The sequence below is a fragment of the Staurois parvus genome, unplaced genomic scaffold (genome assembly GCF_062004578.1).
Source record: "Staurois parvus isolate SC_StPar_1 unplaced genomic scaffold, SC_StPar_1.0 ptg000335l, whole genome shotgun sequence".
NCBI classification, from domain to species: Eukaryota; Metazoa; Chordata; class Amphibia; order Anura; family Ranidae; genus Staurois; species Staurois parvus.
The window spans coordinates 1,560,795-1,583,842 of record NW_028318131.1 but is presented as its reverse complement, the minus strand read 5'-3'; the positions used below and the strand labels follow the sequence as shown (position 1 = coordinate 1,583,842).

Below are 23,048 nucleotides of genomic sequence, written 5' to 3'. Positions count from 1 at the left end.
GGTGGAACTTCCCTTTTTGGGTGGAGCTCCGCTTTAAATCTGCTAGTACATCTAACACTCCCCTCCAATCCGACTGACAATGCCCATAAAGTGATACAGCACAAATAATAAAAAATGTGAAAAATTAAATATATATATATATTAAAGTCCAACAAGCAAAAGCCCCAAATTAAAGTCCAATGTCCCAAAAATTTGGGACGAAAAATATATAAACTCTAACACAAACTTCATAAATTTTCCAGCGTGCTCACATCCTCAGTGAAAAAACATTACATATATTTAATTTTTCACATTTTCTATTATTTGTATTATTTGCGTTGTCACTTTATGAGTATATTTTGATGTTCAGTTAATTTGAATTGAACAGCAGCATTTATTTCGATTTTTTGTTTATTCCTTTGGCGCAAGGTTTCTATATTTTTTTTAGACTGACAATGCTGCTGCCCAAAGGTGCCCCCTGTGCTCCTTCATCCAGAGTGGAGGCACTCTAATGCAGGAGGTGTGTTACAGGCCAGATCACCAGGTGAAAAGAGAGGGAAAAAAAGAAAACTAATGCAGCCACCACATCTAATGATTGGTAACCTGCAATGTATTGCATTCTTAAAGCGCTATATAAATCCTCGGTTTCGTGTTTTAACCAGTTGCCGCCCGGCCTATAGCCAGATGGCGGCTGGGCGAACAACTCGTCCTGGCGTCCTTTCCGGAACGTGCATTGCGCAAGCCTGCAGGGCCGCGCTGTGGCGCGATCTGTCACAGGCCATGTATCTTGGACACGGCCGATGACAGATCTGTGTACCGGCCCCGTTGCCAGTACCATGTGACCTGCTGTGACCAATCACAGCAGGCCACATGACAGTTGTATACAATGTATGGCTTCCTTTCATGCCATCCATTGTATACAAGTGTGTCTAGCTCTGAATGGTTACAGCGATCACATGCACAAGCTGGGCCAATCACAGCCCAGCTATGTCATGTGATTAGCCATGGCCAAATCACAGCTAATCACAAAAAAAAAAACCTGAATGAATTGATGTCATTCAGGTAAATGCTTGCTTATAGCAAAGTAATTCGTTGCTATAAGCAAATTGTGTAAAAAAAAAACAACAAAATACTGATCACTTCCCCAAAGTAGTACAATGTTATCATGGTAACATTATACTACTTTGGTCATAGTGCAATATGAAAAAAAATCTTAAAAAAAGAGAAAAAAATGTAATAAAAAATTAATAATAACAAAAGTCAGTGTCCCTGATCACCGCCATGCCAGTTATATGATGACGCTGTACTGCACTGGTGACAGTATGTAAAAAAAAAAAAATAGTGAAAATAATTTTTTTAATTTCTTCATTTTCCAAAAAATGACCAAAAAATTACAACTTCAAAAAACTCGCCATGACTGTTATGAAATATGTCAGACTGTCTACTTTGCAAAAAGGGGTCATTCCAGGGATATCTGTACTGTTCTGACATTTGGGGGGTATCTGTACTGTCCTGACATTTGGGGGGTATCTGTACTGTCCTGACATTTGGGGGGTATCTGTACTGTCCTGACATTTGGGGGATGTCTGTACTGTTTTGACATTTGGGGGATATCTGTACTGTTCTGACATTTGGGGAATATCTGTACTGTTCTGACATTTGGGGGATATCTGTACTGTTCTGACATTTGGGGGATATCTGTACTGTTCTGACATTTGGGGGGTATCTGTACTGTTCTGACATTTGGGGGGTATCTGTACTGTCCTGACATTTGGGGGATATCTGTACTGTCCTGACATTTGGGGGGTATCTGTACTGTTCTGACATTTGGGGGGTATCTGTACTGTCCTGACATTTGGGGGATATCTGTACTGTCCTGACATTTGGAGGATATCTGTACTGTCCTGACATTTGGGGGATATCTGTACTGTCCTGACATTTGGGGGATATCTGTACCGTTCTGACATTTGGAGGATATCTGCACTGTCCTGACATTTGGGGGATATCTGTACCGTTCTGACATTTGGGGGATATCTGTACTGTTCTGACATTTGGGGGATATCTGTACCTTTCTGACATTTGGGGGATATCTGTACTGTTCTGACATTTGGGGGATATCTGTACTGTCCTGACTTTTGGGGGATATCTGTACTGTCCTGACATTTGGGGGATATCTGTACTGTTCTGACATTTGGGGGATATCTGTACTGTCCTGACATTTGGGGGATATCTGTACTGTCCTGACATTTGGGGAATATCTGTACTGTTCTGACATTTGGGGGATATCTGTACTGTCCTGATATTTGGAGGATATCTGTCCTGTTCTGACATTCTTGGACCTCAAGAAATTAGATTGTCCGTCAGTACTTCAGGTTTGATCAATTTTTAGATATATCCCATAGTTTGTGAACTTTATAACTTTCCTATATAGCAGAATACATCTAAATTTATGAAGAACAATTATTTATTTGCAAACTTTTATAACAGAAACAAAGAAAAACATGTTTTTTTCCCAAAATTTTCAGTCTTTTTTTGTTAATTTAGCAAAAAATAAAAACCCCAGTGCTGATTAAATACCACCAAAAGAAAGCTCTAGTTGTGTGAAGAAAATTATAACATTTTAGTTTGGGTACAATGTTGTATGACTGCGCAATTGTCATTCAAAGTGTGAGAGCGCTGAAACCTGAAAATTGGCCTGGGCAGGGAGGGGGTAAAAGTGCCCGGTATGGAAGTGGTAAAAGATGGAATATGCAGGTTCTTACATGAGCCCATTTAGGATAGGGTATATAAAAATGCACTTTTGCTTGTACTAAAATTTTCAAATTTAAAATGATGAAACCGGAAATATGGAAGTATAGCCGATATATCGGTAATATGTATCAGGGTGGGAAATCAATATTTTTATTCTGAACTTATACAAGTGTTTGAAATCTCCATTTCCAGCTCCAAGATGCAGCTCTGCAGAGAAAAATTTAACGATGAATGGTAAGGCGTCAGGTTTGGTTTGACTCACCGGTCTCATAGGTGGTTGCTGGCGTTGCCACCTCTCTTCCATCGTACAAGGTGAACAGGGTGATACGGTACTCCGTTCCTGGCCGCAGCCCAGTAATTTCATATTGATTGGTGGTAGTGGGGAGATTCACAACCTGTGGAGCCTTAGGACCACCTAGAAGACAGGACATTGATTATTACTTTTACCCGTTGTCTCGCTCTTACCTTGCTTTACCAATCCTGGTCCTAAATTTTCCCTTCTGTTACCTCGAGCTTGCCTCCATTCCAGCCTATAGCCGGTGGCCTCTGGGATGAGATTCCACGTCACCTGAATTGAGGTGGGACTGTTGGCAAATGATCTCAACTCCTGAACAATTCCTGATTCTGGGCAAAAAGGTAAAATACAGATGTTTAGTAATGACAAGAACAATCCTGCAGTGTTAAAAATTCCACATATAGACGCTATCAGGTTTGGGTGGAAGACAACGCTGGACTGGTGCTGCTGGAGGCTGCCTAGCGGCAGGTTTCTATGTGACGGGTATAGAGGGAATTGCTTTCAATGGGTTGTAGGTGGTAGGTGATAGACTCTGTTGGGGTCTAGGCAGTGGTGTATTTAGGTTTTGTGCTGCCCTAGGCAACACAAAAATTGGCACCCCCCTGCAGAAAGAGCCTGACATTGACCAAGAACACCCCTGCCCTCCTCCCGAGCCTTCCACTACCATTGCCCCCCATACACCAGCCACCATCCCCCATGGCGAGAGAGAGAGAAAGACACTCACCTTCTCAGCTCCAGACATCCGCAGGAACGAGAGTCGGGCTGTGCATACACCATTATGAAACCCACAGCATCTCTCGGAACCCACCTGGTTCCCATGCCGCGTGTGTCCCTTCTTCCATCCCTTCTTCCAAGGGGAAGTGTTGCCCCCCCTGAAAAATGCCACCCTAGGCAAATGCCTTTTTTGCTTTGTGGTAAATCCACCCCTGGGTCTAGGGCTGCTACCTTTCTGATAATGACAATAGGGTCGTTACAGCAGAGAACACTTGAGTAATTGGAGAGAAGCATCCAGAAAAACATCTCACTTGATTAATTTTTTAGTCTTTTATTAAAGATAACAGTATACAAGTAGAGCCAATGCGTTTCGGGGGAACTTGGCTCCTCCCTTCTCAGGCTCTGAGAGGGTTAAATATATTCCATCAGAGAGTCGGCAGCTACCTCTGTTCTATAACACGCCAGCATGCTGCAAAGCCACTGATTGAATATATTTAACCCTCCTAAAACCTAATCATTCTCCAAGAAATATAGCCCTGAAGAAGAGGAAGGCAGTTCTCCCGAAAAGCGTTGGCTCCATTTGTAAACTTTTATCCTCAATAAATGACTATAAAAATAATCAAGTTACATATTTACATAGTTAGTCTGGCTGAAAAAAGACAAAAGTCCATCCAATTCAACCATAGAAAAAAAAAAGAGAAAAAAAAAGAGTTATAATCCTATACCCACAGTTGATCCAGAGGAAGGCAAAAAAACCCAGCAAAGCATGATCCAATGTACTCCTGAAAGTGAGATGTTTTTCTGGACACCGAGCACTCCTCTCCAATTAGCCAAACATATAGACACTAAACAGATACTTTCAAAAGGCAGAAAATGATAGACAAGGGACAGTGACCACAACACCAATGTTTTTGCTGATCCAACTACTTTATACCTGAGTTATGTGAAGCAAAACTGTGATGAAAATATGTATAAGTAGATGTTACTTTCAGTGAAAACTGCAATTAAGAATAACCATTAGATCCAGATATCTTGGCTTTGCTCCCCCCCTTTAACTCCTAAGGCTCCTCTACTATTGATGAAGGCTCCTCATTTTTCAATTAGAGGACGCAGGAGGTGGGGCCCAGTTAGATTTTTCAAGGAAAAGTCAAGATTTGCATAAACCTCTGCCCATATCTTGGTATTTACTGATCATTCTTGCATTTTCACCAAAGATAATCTCTGCTTATACATACTGTACATATTGGCATCATGTGCTCACTCTGAATTGCCCGGGTTTGTGACAGATTTGCTTTAAAGTGGACATTTTTTTCTAAACTTCTTGGTACAGTGCTTTGTTGAACCCCTGTGAACAAAAAAAGTGAACCGCGAAGTTACAGCACACAAAAAAAAGTGCACAGAGGGGACAGTATGGCCAATCCTTCGAAGAAGAAGGGCCTCTAACCCTGAACTTGGACGCCACTCCTTCGGGACCAACTGAAGCTGCTCCACCAAGTACTTGAGAGACCCCTCCAGATGGGAAAGGCAAAAGCCACAGAACATTCTCCCAACATTAGGTCAAGTCTCCCAATGACCTGCACCCTCTGTCCCTTGCAAAACACACAGATAAAGACACACAAGCAGTGTAAGTGCTTGTGACATAAAAACATGTCCAACAAAAAAAAAGTGCAATACACAGCAGGCCCTGGCTAGCCAAAAGGCCCGTCCAGAGGCATAGTGCCAGAAAAGTATGAGGTGTTGTGACCTACTGCAGGTGGGAACACCAATGGTGTGGTGAATCCCAAAAATGATTTTCCAGCACACCCTGGGATGCTACCCCCAGGGGGCACATCACCAGGAGCTCCTTGTGCCTCCCATCCCCAAGCCAGACAAATACAGCCCCATTCAATACAGGAAGGTATTGGAAGAGGCATTAGTTTCCATCAACTGGGGACAAGCCTGGAGAGAGAAGAGAGGGGCGCCTTGCTTACAGAGTCCAGCTTTACTCTGAGGGTGCTGCCACTGATGCTGCTGTCCATTGTCCACTGCCTTTTGGGAACACTTACAGCCTGTTCCCCCCTCTCTCCTCTCCCTCCCCTCCCTCCTTCCCTTACCAGTTGGACTTTATTGATGAACCTTTTAGATTGGTGCACTTTCTAGTAAGATCCATTATACCTCTCCAGAGCCAATTATTTACTCATTGGGGACAAGCCTGGCAAACCAGCCCAGATTCAACCTGGGTGGAAAAGGGTTCTCCTGCCGTTACCACCTTTTTACATGAGGAAAATACTAGCCAGCTCCCCCAGTCTGAAGGCACCAGCGTTCTTCTTCCTGACAACTGGTAAGAACAGATACTGTAATACACTTGATCTTAGCGAAAAGACCGAGAAGCAGTAATAATTGTAATGCTGAAAGCTTACCCGAGCCACTTCTTCAGGTCCAACAAGAGTCAGGAACATCTCCTAACAGTTATATTCACACTTAAAACACCTTAATCCAATTACCATGGAATGTGGAAATGTTGATTGTTCAAGAAGAGGATGGTAGGAGTGAAAATTGTAGAATCACCCTGTTCTAGTTACATAGTTTCCCATTGTTGGTGTCAGGAAGCCTGTATAGGTGTTCGTTCCTTGATTTACGGTACATGGCTAAAGGTGTGGATTGTCAATATGCCGGGATAGAGATGTTAAAACGGCATTATATGTAGAACACAGTTGGTTTCCAATGTCCCTACCCCTGTATGGCATGGTTGTTCCATTTTGATGTCCTCTAGATGGCCTTTCAAGCCTCTTGCAAACCAGTAGTCCTCACTGTCCCAAATGTGCTCTTCACTGTCCTCCCTTTTCTTTAAGGTGTAGGAAGACAGCTGAGTGTTGACCTGTAGAATGTGCCCACCTTTGTTGGGCCATTCATTGTGGAGAGGTTGTTTTGTCTTCCCAATGTCCAGGTGTTTGCATCTCTCACTACATGGTGCTGTATATACCAAGTGTCAGGAAGAAGCTGGGGTACCTTCCTGAGGCTCATTAGAACTGAAGAAGTGGTTTCCTTAACCTTTGAAACATCTTCAACATTACAGAACAAGTCTTTTTGAATTTGACTAACTACTACTAACAACTATCAATCCCTTTAATTTTACGGTGGCCTGTCTATCTTCTCTTGTCCTCCCCACCTGTGTTTGTTTTTTTTTACAGACACATAATTGGTGATTAAATAAATATCCATTCCCCTATGAGTTATGTGTTCATTCTGAATGGGCTACAAACATACCACATCACTCCCAAAAATACACAAGGCCATTTGTTTTTATGACCGAGCCCATCTCAACAGACACCACACATCACCCAATACCATCTAGTGTGTTGGGTTGCCACAACATAATTGTATAAATTAGGGATGCGATTAAGGTTCAGCTCATACACAAGTTCGAACCGAGCCTTGGCTGTTCAGGCATTCAGACAAACACCCAAACATTTACCCATTCAATGGGAGCCAAACATCATGAAAAAGAGGGGTATTACTTCCCCTCTTATACACGACAGCTTCCTGCTGTCAACTGTTGTTAAAGCAGAACTTCACTCTCTCAATCTACATTGATTATTTTTAATCATTATGCTGCTAGCATTAGTAAATATATAGGAAGGTATTTTATATTTACTTGTATTGACTTTCTTTTTTTTTACATTTCTTCAGTTACTTTCTGTTTTTTTGCCTAGGCAAATTATGTCATTCATTCCAGGAGTCTTCAGGAAAGGAGGAGGGGCTTTCTCAGCTAAGCCCACCCTCCTGCCTGCCTGAGCTAAGGGTGGATGGATTCCAGAAAGTAAATGCTACATTAATCATCTGCCCATACTCAAGATGGCTGCAGCCAGAAATGCTAGGGTGTAATAGGGGGGGCTTATCGGAATCTGCAAGTCCCCTTTAACAATAAGATACCTGCCCCCTCCACCCCAATGTGAATGAATACGGGGTCTAATGGTAAGGGGTTTAAAGGTGTCTGTTCTGAGTGATCCCAATTCTAGGACATGCATTGAAGCCCTTGAGTTCTGAAAATTCCTGGCTTGCATGCTTGTTTCACATCGCAAGATGGTGAAGTCAAGGTCTGGATGATAACCCTGGAGCCAACCAGGGGCAAATCTACCACGAGGCAAACAAGGCATTTGCCTAGGGCGGCAATTTTTAGGGAGGCGGCACCACCCCCCCCCCCCGGTAGAAGGGACCTGGTGAGCAACAGCGGACAGAGCCATGCAGGGTTGCCATCAAAAGGGTACCACCAGTACTGCTGTAGGTGGCCCGGAGAGCAGGAGGATCGGTGTGGTGGGGGAGTCGGTGTGGTGGGGGAGGGCAGTTGAAGAAGGAGGCTCTGTGTATCTCTCCCTCCAGCAGCTGAAAGCCGGTTTGAGGTTTTCTCCCCTCTCCCTCCCATCGACTTTCTGCTGATGGAGGGAGAGACAGACTTGGCTGGATCGAGGGGGTGCCCTGGTGTTCCTGAGTGAGCTCCTTCCCCCACCCACACTCAGAGCCAAGACTAGGGGAAAGCCTGGAACAGGGAAAAGAGAAGTGGCGGAGAGGAAAGAGCCCGGAGGAGGTGAGCTGTTTTGTGTTCTCTGGGCTCTCCCTCCTGTTGTCCATCCAGCACATGATACACGATCACTGATAGATCGTATGGGACTGCACACACACAGTATGATTACCACCCCCTACTCACATTTCCTGATGAGAGAGAGAGAGGGAAGGGAGAGAGAGAGAGGGGGGAGGGGAGAGAGAGAGAGGAGAGAGAGAGGGAAGGGAGAGAGAGAGGGGGGAGGGGGGAGAGAGGAGAGAGAGAGGGAGAGGGAAGAGAGAGAGGGGGGAGAGAAGAGAGAGAAGAGAGAGGGAGGGAGAGGGGGGGAGAGGGAGAGGGAAAAGAGAGAGGGGGGGCAGGAGAGAGACAGAGGGAAGAGATAGCGAGAGCAGAGAGAGAGAAGAGAGAGAGAGGAGGGAGAGGGGGAGAGAGGAGAGAAACAGGAGAGAGAGAGGGAGGGAGGGAGAGAGGGGGAGAGAGGGGGGAGAGAGAGTGAGGGACGAGAGAGGGAGAGGAAGAGAGAGGGAAGAGAGAGAGAGGAAGAGAGAAGAAAATAGAGAAAGCAAGAGGGAAGAGATAGAAGAGGAAGAGAGAGGAAAGAGAGAGAAAGAGAGAGAGAGAGGAGAGAGAAAAGGAAGAGAGGGATAAAGAGAGAGAGAATCATATATACATACACACACTTATTGAATCCTCTCGCTCTTTCATTGGGGGGGGGGGGCAAAATTTTTGTGTTGCCTAGGGCAGCACAAAATCTGAATACACCATTGGAGCCAACAAGTCAGCAATAGAAGCTCCCATATTTCTATCCTCAAAGCTTCCCTTTGAAGATTCTTCAGTTGTGATTCAAATACTCAGTTGTGTGATGTTATCCCTCGCATACTTTCCAAATGTCTTTACTTCGCTCCTTGTAGCCTAACAAAAGTTCCAGTAATCTAATTATTTTTACTGACCTTAAATCTGGCCTCTCCTCTGCAAGAAATGCAGCCGAGAGATAATAGATGTAAAGAAAAGATTTGTTCCTCTTCATTAAATTTCCAGCCTGTAGGTGATCAAGCGTTAACATCAAGAAGCTTGAAAGGAGGACCAACAATGAAAATGGTCATACAGAAGCAGGGGCGGACTGACAACTCCTGGGGCCCCCGGGCAATAGGAGATCATGGGGCCCTTGTGTCCTTGCCCAAACTCAAAAAAGCCTATGAAAAAGGTACCAGGGGCATCTCATGGAGCCCCTTACTGACCCCGGGCCTTCGGGCAGTGCCCGAGTTTCCAAATGGTCAGTCCGCCCCTGTACAGAAGTGATATATTTTGGAAAGGGACCTTGAATCAAAAAAATAAATCACATTCAAGCTTGTGGTCTATTAATCCCTGCTGTTCCTGCCCACCAGGGAGTCTTGGGTGTTCCCTCCTACCCGAGTGTTCCCTCCCACCCATTGTGTTCTTCAGCTACTCTTGTTATATTCTCCATAATAGAAATGAAAAAAAATTCAGAAGGGATGGAGGGAAACCCTTAACATGGGCAGAACAAGAATGCAGACCTGGGAACTCAGCACAGGAATGGAAGGAATGTCTCATAATTGGCAAAGCAGGTGTGCAGACCTAGGAACTCAACACAGGGGTGATTGGAACCCTTCATAATGGGCACAGCAGGTGTGAAGATCTGGGACCTCAGCACAAAGAGGGTGGAGTCCCTCATAATGGGCACAGTAGTTGTGTAAGTAGTTGTGTAGACCAAGGAACTCAGCACAGGGTTGGTGGGAACCAAGAACTTAGCACAGAGGTCTCACCAACAGGGTCCTCAAGAGATAGAAAAAAAACTGTTGAAGGACTTAAAGAGACCCTGTCACCCTATCAAACCTATTAATGAAAGCACAGACATGTAAAGCATAATTTATATAAATATCTTTCCTGCTGCCCCCACTGTATCAACTCTGCTCTTTTGCATAAAACTGGTTTCTTGAAATCCACTAGGAAATGACACTTCCCGACGTGTTGATCTCCTGAGTCCCCTGCAGCTCTCACCTGGGAACCGGGAGAGTTTATTGGTGTGGACAACAGGAAATGTAAGTAATTATAACCAATCGTGCCGCGCTCCCGTGTTAAACTGTGTAAAAAATTGGTGGTAATATCTCCAAAACTAAAGATATATATATATATATATATATATATAAAATATATATATAAAAATAGATTAAATCTATAAAACTCAAATTATATAAGTGCGGCACTATTGGTTATAATTATTTTGAGTCACAAAACACTATTTAATGAGTTGGTGTGAGTGCCAGCGAACCTCATGTGTGTTTATTTATTTGATTAATTGATTATCACAGTCATTATTCACTATAGTAGCTCACAAGTGTATATATATATTTTTTAGGAATTGTAAGTAGACACCAGAGGCTTAACTACAAATCACACTAAAAACTGTCACTCCCAGTGCTCAGAGTTCCACCGCTGCAAAAGTGGGCCAGAAATGATGCACAATGGACAATAGCTGGTGCAGCCCTCCTCAGATAGGAGGATCCAGTGACAACTACAAAAGAGAACACTCAGGAGGACACAAACACCTAGTGCAATACCACTGATTCATACTTCATCAAAACAACACAAATGCCAAATTTATACTCACAAAAGTTGAAGATAAAAGGCGTATAATGACATATAAAACCATAAGATGCTACAGGTCCGGATCACAAATACTACCTGGGGTCCTAAATAGTATTTGTTAGTGCCTTTGAATGCTACCTGTTTTCACCCTTTTAGATGTTGCTGGCCCCTCTGTAGCCCCGAAAAGTGGACTGACGGACACAGTGTACTCAGTGCTGGATTGGAGGTTCTGGATGAAGTAGGAGTCTATAGAAGGACCGACGTCAAAGTCTTTTGTGTCTTCCCCTAAAATTAAACATAGCAATCTAATGTTAGAGAATTAGCAAAAGTAAGGGTTGCCATACACATTACAGTCGTATTGTACAATGCCTATACAATCCTATTCCACCATGGTTTGAAGGAAAGAAAATTGCTTGATTCCCCCATCAACACAGTCAGTGTTGATGGGGATGAGGGAATCCCTACTACAGAGCTATTGTGTTCTGGCAGCAGGGAGACTTCCTCACCGCAGAACACAATAATCACTGCACTGTTGGCGACTATAGATAATTGATTGACTTCAGTAAAACCAGCCTGCCCACTGATGGATTGACACTCACCCGGTCCTGCTGAACAAAGAATGAGGGGGGGAGGCTAAACAGACAGAGGAGAGAAAGAGATAGAAGGGGAAAAGGAAAGGAGAGAGAGAGGAGGGAATAGGGGCTACATAGAGAGAGAAAGAAAAGTGGGGGGGGGAGAGTGAAAGAGGGAAAGGTAGGAGCTAACTATTGAGGGAGAGAAAGACAGAGAGAGAAGGGGGGGGGGGGGGTAAGAAGGAGGGTAGAGAGAGAGATAAGAGGGAGAGAGAGGGGGAGAGAGAAAAGGGGGGATAGAGAGAGATATAAGAAAGTATGAAGGTGGGGAGAGAGATCAGGGGAGGGTGAGAGAGATAAGAAGGAAGGGGAGAGAGAGAGATAAGAAGGAAGGGGAGAGAGAGATAGGAAGGAAGGGGAGAGCGAGAGATAAGAAGGAAGGGGAGAGAGAGAGAGGGGGAGAGAGAAAGGGGGGGGTAGAGAGAGAGATAAGGGGAAGGGGGGAACGGTGGGAGAGAGATAAGGGGAGGGTGAGAGAGAGAGATAAGAGGGGGGAGAGAGATAAGGAGGGGGGAGAGAGAGAGAGATAAGGGGGGAGGGAGAGATAAGGAGGAGGGAGAGAGGTGGGGGGGGAGAGATAGGAGGGGAGGGAGAGAGATGGGGGAGAAGGAGAGAGTTAAGGGGGGAGAGAGAGAGGAGAGAGAAAAATAAGGGGGGTGGAGATGGGGGGGAGAGAGATGGGGGATAGAGAGAGAAATAAGGGGGGTAGAGATAAGGGGGAAGTGGAGAAAAAGAAAAGGGGGGGAGAGAGAGAGATGGGGGAGAGAGAGAAAAGGGGGGGGGGGGAGAGATGAGGGGGGGAAGAGGGAGACAGATAAAGAGTGTGAACGAAGAAAGAAGAGAGAGGAGGGAAGTAGCAGCTAAAAAGAAAGAAAGAAAGAAAGAACAATTGGGGGGGGGGGGGGGGGGGGTAGGAGATGGGAGGGAAAAGTAGGGGCTAAATAGTAAGAAGAGGGAGGGGGAAGTTGGGGGGGGGACTAAATAGAGAGAGAACGAGAGAAAGAGAGAGGAGGTGGGAGGTGAGAGGGGAGTTAGAGGATGGAAAAAGGGGGGAGAACAAGAGGGGAAGAGGAGACAGAGGGTGGGAGAGAAAGCTGGGATGTTCTAAATGGAGAGAGAGAGAGAGAGAGAGGGAGGAAAAAGAGGAGCAGGAGAAAGGTGGGGAGACAGAGACAGGATAATAGATGGTTAGAGGGAGAGTGAGAAAAAGTGAGAGAATGTGAAATACTGGGCCTCTCTGTGAAGATTGGGACAATTCATCATTTGTTACATTTCATTCTCACAAAAGCCAGTTCAAAAAAAGGACAACCACATAAACCTCAGCTGAATGTTCTCTATATATGATGTTAGCATCGCACACAACAAGGGGTCTAAAATCACTTTTTTAACAATGCTGCCTGTGAACACGAGGTATACTTTCCAGAGCATGTTCATATCACACCAAACATGAACATGCAGACGACTGTGATACGTCACAAGGTTGTGTGAGGACGGGTACTTGTGTTCTTTCATGTTGAACTCCTATTGTATTATTAGCTACCTTAAAAAATCTCAGTTTGAATGTCTTCCAGAAATTCCGTCCAACTAGGTAACTCCCTGCGCCTTGGCCCAATAACCCAAGCAGAAAACAGTTGGCACTGGTGTGGTGCAAGTTTTTACATTGTTGCTATCAAAGGCGCCATGCACATTCTTGCCCGTTATTAGCTTGTGGTGAAACCGAGAACCAAGGAAACACTTTAATTAAATGTGCTGCCATCCCGAACATCTGAATGATCAGAGGAGACCCTCCAACAAAGGATCACTTTGAACTGTAAACCTTATTTTGTAATCTGAATATTTTGGAAGATTGGGCCTTTCATTGCTGTAGTGGGCAGGACTAGTCACCACAAGAATGGACAGTTTATCTGGGCAGCGGCACCAGCAGAGCCCATCCAAGGTACATGGGGAACATCCACTGAGGAATGAGGTACGGGTTGAAAAAATGTGCACTTTTCTTATTGCAAAGCTGTATTCTCTGTTTTATTTGGGCTCATAAACGTCCCAGAGTGCCTAGATCCATTCTGTATACTCATAGACTACAGGGAGGTTTGGGAGACCCACATGTTTCTAGATACTATTTGGCAACTCAAATTTCCCACTTGTCCATGCTTCATGCCAAAACGGATATCCTGGTATGGGTACTCTTGGAATTACCCAACTGTGCTCTGCTTTCCTTAACTACATTGCTTTGGCTCCCGCCTAAGTTGCGCCCTCCAGACCTGAGCCCTATCATGCTTCACAGTTTACGAACCTGGGATTCTGTTAAATATTCAGGCAATTTGATATCATCTTTTCTACCTCTTTTACCGATTACGCATAATCCTTTATTTCCACCAGGCTTAGAACATCCCCCTTCTTTCTCTTGGTGGACCTGCCATGGCTTTGTTATTGTACATGATTTTCTGAACGCTCGTTCGTTTCCATCATGGGAGTCTCTTCGAGAATCACGGGGGGTCCCGCCACGGCAATATTATCGTTATTTGCAATTGCGCCACTGGGTCCTGTCCCTCCCTCGTACCTCTACATATCCTTACCGCAAAACACCCTTTGAACATGTCTGTCAACATTCCCAGGGTCCCTTGGTCTAATTTCTGTAATCTATGCCTCTCTTAACAGTAGGTCCTCCTCACCACCCCTGCCTTATGTCTCTCAATGGGAGCGAGATCTTGGGTTCTTGATTGCGGTGGAGGATTGGCATAAGGCCTGGTGGATGGTGGCAAAATGTTCCTTCAATACCGTCACTCTTGAGGCAGCCTACAAAGTTCTCCTGCGGTGGTACTCGGTCCCGGCTCGGACTGCTCACTTTAATCTGACTGGCGGAGATAGGTGTTTCCGGTACTGGTGGTCGTGCCCGCAATTGATAGGCTTCTGGTCTAGGGTTTTTGGTTTGCTGCAAACGTTATTTCATATTACGGTCCGTAAGGATGCAAGGGTGGCCCTCCTGCATTGCCCAATTTTGGTTCTGTTTAGGTCTCAGCAGAAATTGGCATCCTACCTATTCATTTTGGCCAAACGTGCTATAGCTCAAGCTTGGAGAACCCCTTCGGTTGAATTCCAGGGGGTGAAGACCCAGATGAATGCTATGCTAATCAATGAACAGATGTCTAGGGTTCTTCAAGATTCTCATCCGAGATTCCTTAAGGTTTGGGAACCTTGGATATGTTATTCCTCGCCTTCCCTACCTCCTACTAGCTATGGCCTCTTCTAGTCGTTGCCTGTGCTAGCCCTCGATCCGTGACTCTTCTAGTCTTCCTTTCTTCCATGTTTTCTCCCTGAATCTTTCTTCCTTCCTTATTTCTTTTATGTTCTTATATTTTCTTTTTTTTTTTTTTATCAGTTTGGGGGTTTTTTCCCATATGTTCTAAGCTGATACTTCTCAGTAGGGGTTTTTCCTCTTTTTTTTTTTCAGTAATATGATGGATTGCTGCTGCTACTATTTGGTTCTGCTTTTTGCGTCCCTCCTTGGTGTCATTGGACATTCCGTTATTTGACTAATATACCCTGCTGATTTGTATCTGCTTATGTATGCTATTGTTACGCTCTGCCCCTGCGTGGGCGTATCATGAGCTTGTTGTATTATAATTACAAAAACTTCTTTAACAAAAATATTGAAATAGAAAAAATTTGCACTTTTCTGGTATCCTAAGAAAAAATTACCTGATTGAGATACCCAGGAGATACGGTAGCCGGTGGCGCCTCTGATCCCTCTCCATGTAACCCTCATGCTTTGGGATGTCAAATCCTGGATATTGAGATCTGTCACTCCATCCACACGCCCTGTGGATACAAAGAGGCAAAAAGGTTATATTGATTTTCAGTCAATTCAATAATGGTCATCAGAAAGCTATCTTCAAAGCTGAACTCCTACCACACAGCTAAAATCCAATATGCATTTTACCGCAAAACAAAAATGTGAATGGGCACTTACTGTATCTACAACTTATCAGGGACAGGATGACAACTGTGCTATGGGCTTAAGAGCAGTTAAGCTGCACAACTACATGAGGGAGTAATGGAAAACCAGTATAAAAATAAAAAAAAATAATTGGATGACTTTCTTTCAAAGAAATGATGCACAAAGTTCTAATACCTAGAGGATAGCATTATATTTTGATGCAGATAAATATTCGGACTGTTTTTGTGGCACCTGTGAGGCCTTTTTCCCCCAGTAGGGCAAAAGTGACCACAGGTGCCTAGGGGATTTCACCTTCTGCATGACCATAAGTTGAGTATTTCAAATGGAGCCAAAAACCAATCAACATTATACCAAAAAAAACACCCAAAATTTGTGTTCTCTGATCACACTTATGTGGGATTTTATGGCCATTGAAGACTTTTATTAAAGGCCAGAACCAAAAGATTACATAAGAAATGAGAAAAAGAAGCAAAGTTTCTTGATGGCACCAAATTTTGAGCCCAATTTTTGTGATAACCAACTAATTTTTTGTCTAGTCCACCAGTCACAGCACACTGCCTCGAGGATAACTACATAAAGTAAATGCAATACATTCCAGTTCATCTACATTAGGTCATTCCAACTAGGCCACCAAAAAGGGCCAACATACCCCAAATGGGGTCCCTATCAACTTTCTTGACCAAGATGACTGCATTTGGGGATCTTGCAACCCACACAATGCTGCCATTACTTATGCAGCACCGTCCTAGTTAGGTTGCTAATACGTTTAGCTAAATTTAGTTTTTCAGCTCCTTTGTAGCCAGAGAAGCAGATTTGATTGCTTTTGGCTGTTCTGTGATCTGCTGGCTTTAGGCTCAAATACTTCCCCTGCATTTCAGTAGGTTCTGGAATATAGTGGGCTGGGAGAGGCAGATCCTGGGCTAAATATTCTTGTAGCCTCAGTCAATTCTTGGTCAAGAGAGTGACCAGCAGGGGGCTGAGGTGACCCAGCCTGGAGGGGCTGCCTGCCCTCCTGGGCCATTTAGTTAAAGTCTACCGGGAGAGCTAGGGGGCCGACTACTGAGGTGGAGAGAACAGTCCGGAGTAAAGTCTGCTGAGGATCAGGCCGGGAGGCTCATGGTACAGGGTCTGGCTGATACTGGAAGGAGGCATTTATGTACAGAGGGACACAGTAAGTAGGGGCCTGAGAGAAAGATCCTAGAGAGACTGTTGCTGTTTGTCCTCTTTTGTAAAAGACTGTTCCAAATTTGATGGCTTGAGGCTGTTTTCAGTGTGAGATTCCCCTGAAGCTGTACGTCCCACATCCTCTTTTACTAGAGGTCTACCATGAAGAGGTTAATTCCTGTCAGAAAGTGTCCTCAGTTGCACTAGTTCTGGAGTATCCCAAGGCTTACCCTATTCCCCATCCAAGTTCTTCAACCAATAAACCCAACCTGTTCAATGTAAATGTTCTTTTACATTGTCTCACCCTTAAGCCCTTGCAACTTTGTCACAGAATAAAATTTCCCTTTGGAGGAGTTATAAAATATCTTAGTTCCTAGATAGAAGAATAGAGTTTGATTATTTTTTATGTTACATAGTCGGTAAGGCTGAATAAAGACACCAGTCCATCCAGTTCAACCTGTGTGGGTGTTGTTGAAATTCAGTTTTTTTTCCAATGCTTTTTCTTTCTAAATTGCATTAATTTAATCATGTCACAACACCTCCCCCTATCCTGTTTGGGTTTCCCATGCATAGTAATTTTAGAGCTGTCATTTCTGTGTTGACTCAGCCAACAATCTTTATCCATCTCAGCATTTTGGCATCTTCTCCTTGGGTGCCACCAGACCTTGTTCTTGAAAGGCTGGCTTCTAAGAGATTTAACTTCATGGTTGTGAGTCTTTTTTTCAACCAGCCTATGTAAGAAACTTACGTGTACGTCCACTTGTTGTGGCAGATGTGCCAGTTTGCCTCTGGAATTGTGGATAAAGCACCAGTACGTATTCGGTGTCAGGTCTCAGGTCACTAATGGTATCTGATAGTGCGCTTCCACTCAAAGTCTTCTCTGCCGTCCTGCCATCCCCTGCACACCAAACACAAAGTTAGAGCGGGACGTCATGCATCACCCATCAATCATCATACAGCTGAGCATCACAGCAAGCAATGGAAATGATCTGCGCTAGCAATGTTTGCTGGTGAATCACAAGCTTGTATCTTTGCTAGCCTCAGGGCTGAGAATTCTTTATTTGTTAGAGATACATTGCCACGGCAGGGTGTGGTACGGAGCAGGATACGTTATGGCGGCAGACATGCAAGGATCAGATGTAGACATGTACAGGTGTGTCCAAGGCTGATGCTGGCATCCTTCCAAGTGCGCTAATATATTTTATTTTTAGAATTCAAACACCTAAATACTTTCAGAACATTATCCTAACACTAGATAGGTTTTTTGAACACGATTTGTCAGTGTCTTGCTAAGCAAATTACACTGTATGGTTAGATGCGTTCCGACACATCTTATCAAACAGCCATGGGAGGAATTGGCAGGAAGAGAGACGCAATGTAGATGTTCAATTTGAAAGTACATATGTAGGGAGATATCTATACACGTATTATTTTAATATAAAATCATTTTAAAGTTTATCTGGTCTTATCTAGAATATTATAAAGTGCTGTTAATGCTTCATACAATTATGTGACAGGTCTAATGTTTAATGTTCTGATTGGATGAAGTTGGTCTAGGCCAGTGGTCTCCAAATCGTAGTCCGTGGGTTGGATGCAGCCCTTTGCTTGCCTTTATCCAGCCCTTGGGGCATTATTCCTCACTTTGACACCAGTGATGGAGCATAATTCCTCCCACTGATACCAACAAAGGGGCACTATTCTTCCCACTAACACCAATGATGGGGCATTTTCTATTCCCACTGGCCACAGTTTGGCTTCCCTAAAGTCTGAAGGACAGGAAACTGGTCCTTTGTTTAGAAAGACTGGAGACTCCTGGTCTAGACCTGTTAAAAATTGTAAAGCTCTTTCATATTGGCTGTTCCTTTAGAAGGACAAGCCAAGTATTCTGCTACAGCCTTTAGGTATTACTTTAGGGCAGCCTTTGCCAACCAGGGTTCTGTAGAACCCTATGGTTCCTCCAGAGGTTGCTAGGAGATCTATGAGCAATAAGAAATTTCTGGCTCTCAGATAAGTAACCACTGACAGCTATTTTTAAGGAAGGAAGTGGGGAGGGGGAGTCTTCCCAATGACCTCAAGTGTAAGGAGCATTCTTCCTACTAACCATCACACTAATGTACTGTGAGCTGTAGATATGGTAACTATCAGCAGGGGTTCCTTGAGACCTGGAAATTATTTCAAGGGTTCCCCCAGGTTAAAATATTTGAGAAGGCTGCTTTAGGAATTAGAATAGTTTGGTGTGAAGCTCAGGCTTCAGCGTTTGAGTTAACGTTAATGTTTAAGATTAGGGGGTTAGGGTTAAAGTTGGGGGAGGGGATTAGGTGTTAGCAACTTATTTTAGGAGTTCAACATCAGAAGGTGAGCATTAAGTGATAATAGTAAATAGTAAAGTGGTTGTAAACCTCTGACATGTTACAATGAACAACGCATATCCTTGTATAGTGTGTACTTGCCTCAGTCCAAAGCACCTAGTGTGATTTCTATCTGAAGTCTTGTTCCTCTGCTGTCTGCATGAGCCATTTCTGCCAGGCTGTGATGACTTCAAGGGATTTGAGGGTGACAGGAAAGGGGCCTCCAACACACACCCTGTGATTGACAGCTTCAGCTGTGTATGTCTCCCTATGGGATTGTGTAGATGGGGGTGTGTCCATTCTCTCCACTCTGGACTCAGATTACACTCAGTTCAACTCTCTGAGCTGTGCAGTATGTGCCTCTGGAAGCTCAGAAAAGTGCTGTAAATTCTAAACTTTGAATTAACTTAGAGAAGAGAGGGCTACAGATAAATAAGTACAACTTAAGCAGGAGGATTTTTTTAATCTATGTGCATCACCAGAGGCTAGTCACATCATTGGGTATACGTAAGGGTTTACAATCACTTTAAGGTTTATGTTAAGTGCTGGGAGGGAGCTCAAAATAACATGTAAACCCAAAATTTATGTTTGGCTTCATGCCCCACTGTATACGGTTTTCTTCAGCAAATCTATTTTGGTTAATATGTTGTTTACCTGAAGATCCTGCCAGTGACTTCATGTTGTCAACTGACAAAAAAAAACAGTAAAGCGACCACATACTCACCTCTAGTAGAATAGGTCAGCCGGTATCCAGTTGGTGGCTCTGTTCCAGAAATAGACCATGCTATCCTGAGGAAGGATGAGCCAGCCTCTGCCACACGGAAGTTTGATATCCCAGATGCACTTGCTGCAAAATAAGAAATGTATGTGCTAAATTGAAACACTCTATATAAAAGCTTAATAGCCTTAGGTGGTAACAGTCATTTCAAACCTCTGGAGTAGACTTTGTAGTGCTGGAAACTAACATGCAGCTTGTCAGTTTCCCAGGTGAAAGTCATTATAGCTGGACATACAAGGGAAGATCAGGCCAGTGGCCCACCTAGGGTGCTGGCCAACTTTCACAGATATGGGCTTAGGTGGTAACAGTCATTTCAAACCTCTGGAGTAGACTTTGTAGTGCTGGAAACTAACATGCAGCTTGTCAGTTTCCCAGGTGAAAGTCTTTAGAGCTGGACATACACGGGCAGATCAGGCCAGTGGCCCACCTAGGGTGTTGGCCAACTTTCACAGATATGGGCTTAGGTGGTAACAGTCATTTCAAACCTCTGGAGTAGACTTTGTAGTGCCCTAAACTAGCATGCAGCTTGTCAGTTTCCCAGGTGAAAGTCTTTATAGCTGGACATACAAGGGAAGATCAGGCCAGTGGCCCACCTAGGGTGTTGGCAAAGTTTCACAGATATGGGCTTAGGTGGTAACAGCCATTTCAAACCTCTGGAGTAGACTTTGTAGTGCCGGCACCTAACATGCAGCTTGTCAGTTTCCCAGGTGAAAGTCTTTAGAGCTGGACATACACGGGCAGATCAGGCCAGTGGCCCACCTAGGGTGTTGGCAAAGTTTCACGGATATGGGCTTAGGTGGTAACAGTCATTTCAAACCTCTGGAGTAGACTTTGTAGTGCTGGAAACTAACATGCAGCTTGTCAGTTTCCCAGGTAAAAGTCTTTAGAGCTGGACATACCCGGGCAGATCAGGTCAGTGGCCCACCTAGGGTGTTGGCCAACTTTCACAGATATGGGCTTAGGTGGTAACAGTCATTTCAAACCTCTGGAGTAGACTTTGTAGTGCCGGAAACTAACATGCAGCTTGTCAGTTTCCCAGGTGAAAGTCTTTAGAGCTGGAAATACACAGGCAGATCAGGCCAGTGGCCCACCTAGTTTCACAGATATGGGCTAGGTTGTTGACTGCCCATAATTAATACATTTACTAAATTCACCATTACAAATGACATGTCTACTCCAAAGCCAACAGGCAATTTGAGATTCAGAGATTGGCCAATGCATTTGCAGAATTATATCTGCTTCTCAAACTGGCATTTCTAACATATTCTCTTTATCCCCATTTGAGGATACTATGTACAAATCTCTTTTTTTCCAAAGATAAACAGTCTTACATGTTCTCCCTTTGCCCGTGACAGACTGGCCAATGCTTTCAGCGTATAGCGCAGTGACGGTAACTGAATACTCTGTGGTAGCTCTGAGGCCCTGCAGGACGGTATTTGTCTGTGCTGCTGTCACGCTGATCTGTGAACGGAAATCATAATCACTTAATCATCTTATATGACATAAAATTATATATAATATGGCCAGTGGTGTGATATAATAGGGTCATCAGAGTAGGGACTGTGGCCATACACAAGGCATTTTCTAACAAATTCAACCACCTTCAACCGGAAGGACTTAACAGATCAAACTTACCAACTATAAAAAATTGCTTTTATTATTTTGGATAATAGAATGTCTGGTCATGTGATCTCCAAGGGGGCTTGGGGGAGCTAGGTTGATTTTTTTCTGTTTGGCCATTTTTTGCCTTACTTGATGTATGATAGGTCCCCATTCACACCTGAGCTTAATGAGAACACTCGTTCCCGCTTGTATTTTTTTGCGCATTTTTCATGCGTTAATGCGGAGCAGCCCATTCATTTGAATTCCCCAAAGTAGCTCTGGAACCTTTTCAGGCTTGGAAAGTCAGGCATTTTTTCAGTGCAATTTGGCACAATTGTAGAGCAGTTTGTTACGAGGCAAAACATGCGTCTGCTACCAGCGCTTGGGGTGCCATAGGGGTGTGAATGCAGCCTAAGAGTTAAATAGCATAGGTACAAAAATTGGTATGTAAGGACACAATTGGTCTGTTGTGGAAATCAGAGACATTTCCAGGGTGAGATCCCCCCTAAAAAAAAAACCCTGGAAATGGCCCTGGAAATCAGAGACCACTGGCCAATTTGGAAACTAAAGATGGAATCTTTACTACCTTACAAATAGTGTACGGTCAAGCAATCAGAAAATTTGGAAAATTGGAGTTAATAATGAAGGTGGTAATTTAATGTCCAACTAAAGGAATGTCTGAAATATCATTATTATTATACAGGATTTATATAGTGCCGACAGTTTGCGCAGCACTTTTTTATTATTATTATTAATAATAATAGTTTAGTGTCCAACTAAAGGAAAGTCTGAAATATATCAAATTCAATTACTGTGTGATGCACTATCCTCATATATTAAACAAAACTTCCTAAACTTCTCATGACTGAACCAAATCCTCCTTCATTTGTGTCTGAGATGCTCCCTCTCCCAGACACTGCAGGTCTCAGTGGGAGGAGTTCAGAAAAAAGAGTGCTGCCAATCTAGAAAGCAATGGGCAGGACTGGGCGTGGCCAGGTGCTGACTGACATGCTACAGGCTGGTGAATCAGCAGTAACAATGCTGATAACCATGCCGCCTTTAACATCTTCTCCTCCCACTGTAGTGTAAGCAGGGACAGCCTACATGGAAGTGACAACTCTGCTCTAAATTCCAGAACAGGGCAGCAGCGTTGCCACACCTTCACAGGAAGCTAAATTAGTTTGATTTGGTGCTGCTTACAGTAGCCCAGGCAGATAACAGACATACCTCTCTCAGCTCCAGTGGGATCTGCTGCCCTTGACCCGTCAGAGGACCATAGACAATTTTGTAACCAGTGACAGGCCCGGTGGCCGCTGTCCATTGTATCCTCAGGGAGTCCGTTGTCTGGTCAGAGAAAACCAGGTTGGAAGGTCCTGTGTATGCGGCTGAGAATAAACACAAAGGGATAGACTCAGATTGATGGGTCTGTGATCTCACTCGTGTCACATTGAACTGCATTCTGTTTTTGTGAACATATTTAAAAGGGTTTTCCACTTGCATCCAAAAAAAGGGCACAACAGAGAGTGATAAAATTTTTTTTAGAAAAGTGAGGGGAGTTTTCATTGGAACAAATGTCCCTATTGGACACTACCCCCTTCACCTCCTGATCCAGTGACAACTGATAATTTTTCAATTTACCATCACTTTCTGTCCCGATGACACATTAAGCAAGGATCTATTTTC

At 43.9% G+C, this 23,048-nt stretch overlaps 1 protein-coding gene across 3 annotated transcripts in view; it reads right to left on the bottom strand.

Annotated features, from left to right (window-relative positions):
• COL7A1 (collagen type VII alpha 1 chain) overlaps positions 1-23,048 on the bottom strand; it is a 299,769-nt gene that overhangs the window by 200,974 nt on the left and 75,747 nt on the right. For all 3 annotated transcript variants that reach the window (XM_089684078.1, XM_089684079.1, XM_089684077.1), the window contains exons 7-14: positions 22,593-22,750; positions 21,095-21,224; positions 19,710-19,832; positions 17,386-17,535; positions 15,215-15,334; positions 11,025-11,171; positions 3,238-3,354; positions 2,993-3,145 (exon numbers count right to left, since the gene is read on the bottom strand). In XM_089684078.1, the coding sequence (XP_089540204.1) occupies positions 2,993-3,145; positions 3,238-3,354; positions 11,025-11,171; positions 15,215-15,334; positions 17,386-17,535; positions 19,710-19,832; positions 21,095-21,224; positions 22,593-22,750 (1,098 nt within the window). The remainder of the gene's footprint in view (positions 1-2,992; positions 3,146-3,237; positions 3,355-11,024; positions 11,172-15,214; positions 15,335-17,385; positions 17,536-19,709; positions 19,833-21,094; positions 21,225-22,592; positions 22,751-23,048) is intronic.